Source organism: Xiphias gladius, chromosome 24, assembly GCF_016859285.1.
Source record: "Xiphias gladius isolate SHS-SW01 ecotype Sanya breed wild chromosome 24, ASM1685928v1, whole genome shotgun sequence".
Taxonomy (NCBI): Eukaryota; Metazoa; Chordata; class Actinopteri; order Istiophoriformes; family Xiphiidae; genus Xiphias; species Xiphias gladius.
Genome location: NC_053423.1, coordinates 20,123,513 through 20,125,376, shown reverse-complemented (window position 1 = coordinate 20,125,376; position 1,864 = coordinate 20,123,513). Strand labels below are relative to the sequence as shown.

The following is a 1,864-nucleotide window of genomic DNA, read 5'->3' as shown; positions in this document are numbered from 1 at the left end:
TCACCGATCCAGCACCCGACTATAGTCCTGAGGGCCGCAGCCGCCCTCACTCTTCAGTTCAGCAAATACTTGTGTGAAAAAGTGTGGGTCTGCGTTGATGCGCAGCATCTTGGAGCTGGTGGCGTCAATGATGGCGAGGCAGCGGTCCCAGAAGGCCTCCTTACCCGCCTCCACCAGGAAGGGCTTGAGCGGGTACGAGATCTCGTTGCCCATGTAGGAGTAGGACAGGTAGAGGCAGGTGAGCAGGATGGCCTGCAGCTCGTGCTCCGACGCCACCACGTCGCCGTCCACCACGTCTCGGCACAGCATGTAGACGAAGACCACGTTGGCCGGCGTGACGAAGGCCTGGTCCTGCCAGCCCTGCAGCAGCAGCGAGCGGTCCACGGCTCGCAGCCAGAGCACCGGGTCGGCCGGAGACAGATGCTTCAAGCGGTAGCAGCGACAACACAGGAACTCCCCCAGGCAGCGCAGGAGCTCGCTGGTGGAGGCCTGCACGATGACACGCTTCGGAGACGAAGTCCCCGTGCCCTGGGGGACTTTTTTCACAGAGGAGAGCTGCTGGGATTTGCTGTAACCATATCCGTGCCCCTGACCCATCCCCAGCCCATATCCAAGCCCCAGGCCCAGTCCTGCTGGGCCCTCGTAGCTTGACAGGTTGGCACACGACAGCGACTTCTTCACATTCTCGCGGTTGAGGTGCAGCACGGGGTCCTTTTGGTAGATGTTGATGTTGTTGTTGTTGTTGAGAGGGTCCCCGAGGGCCACCGGACCGCCGGACCCTTTCTTGGAGTTGCCCTTCTTCTTCGTAGAGGCCACCAGTCGCTTCCACGTGAGCGCTGGGAGGAAGATGGACTGGCCCCTCTTCAGCCCGCGGTCTTTCTGGCTGTTGAGAGAGCGGCTGCTGAAGCTCGGGTAGTGGCTGAGCGAGCCCGGCCGGTTGTCATAGTAGCCCGATTTTCGAGAGCCGGGTGACAGTGATAGTACAGTGCCCATGGTGAGTCAGGGTTCCAGAGATTAGACTGCCTTACTGGTGTTGTAGAGAAGAGAAGGGTTTTTTTTCCCCCGCTCTCTTTTATTTCTTGATATCCAGAAGATGTGAACTCTCACCAGGGAAACAGCATGAAGGGGTGAGCGGTGCAGACATTTCAAGGTGAGCTGAATGGCATACACAGTTTAAATGACTGTGGCGGAGACATTACCTGCAAAATTAAGACACAGAGGGGGGAGATCGTTTTAACAAATGGGCAGTAAAATAAACGTAAACAATGGCGTCTAATCCCATTTTAAAGGCATTTGGGCCCAGATGCTGTGAAGCGCATCTTGGGGCTGACATCAATTAACAGTGTAACTTAATCTTTGAGCTCCCGTTCGGTGAACACCGTGAAGATTCCTGGATTTGAAACTATAAAAAGCACAGAGCTTTCATCTTAATGACCTAAGGCATGGGGCAAGGTGGTGAATATACGGCACAGTGCGCACAAATATTACGTGGTTACAAACGGACATTACTTTCTGTTTTAAACGCAAACGCTGTGGCATCACAAGAACAACATTTAATCTACTCCTCTGAAGCTCACCTGTGTTTACAGGACGTTCGGGTACGGAGCTATTATCCTTTTGGTTGTTTTTTTTTGCCGCAGTCCCCGCTGGCGCAAAAATAACCAGTAGCGCAACGAACGCACTGTTTCTGCGGCCACAGCCGACGAGTGGCGACGGCAGAGAGCAGGGTGGTGACCCGTCTGCAGAATTAGACGGAAAGTCACTCCTGCGGAAACTTCGACCTCCTCCTCAAAGGTGCCGAACCTGGAACAGCGCGTCGGTCCTCGCGGGGCGCGGTGCAGGTGACATCCTCGGCTGCACCTCA

General features: G+C 55.3%; 1 protein-coding gene across 1 annotated transcript; it reads right to left on the bottom strand.

Moving 5' to 3' along the window:
* On the bottom strand, positions 1 to 1,662 carry si:dkeyp-92c9.2 (uncharacterized protein LOC571482 homolog). The gene is made up of 2 exons (XM_040122755.1): positions 1,578 to 1,662; positions 1 to 1,199 (listed from the first exon to the last, which is right to left on the bottom strand). The coding sequence occupies exon 2, from the start codon at positions 991 to 993 to the stop codon at positions 1 to 3; it is 993 nt and encodes a 330-aa protein (XP_039978689.1). The 5' UTR covers positions 994 to 1,199; positions 1,578 to 1,662.
* Between the last annotated feature and the right edge of the window lie 202 nt (positions 1,663 to 1,864).

Excerpts from the sequence above, each read along its gene's own strand:
- si:dkeyp-92c9.2 (XM_040122755.1), bottom strand. The coding sequence starts at position 993 with ATGGGCACTGTACTATCACTGTCACCCGGCTCTCGAAAATCGGGCTAC.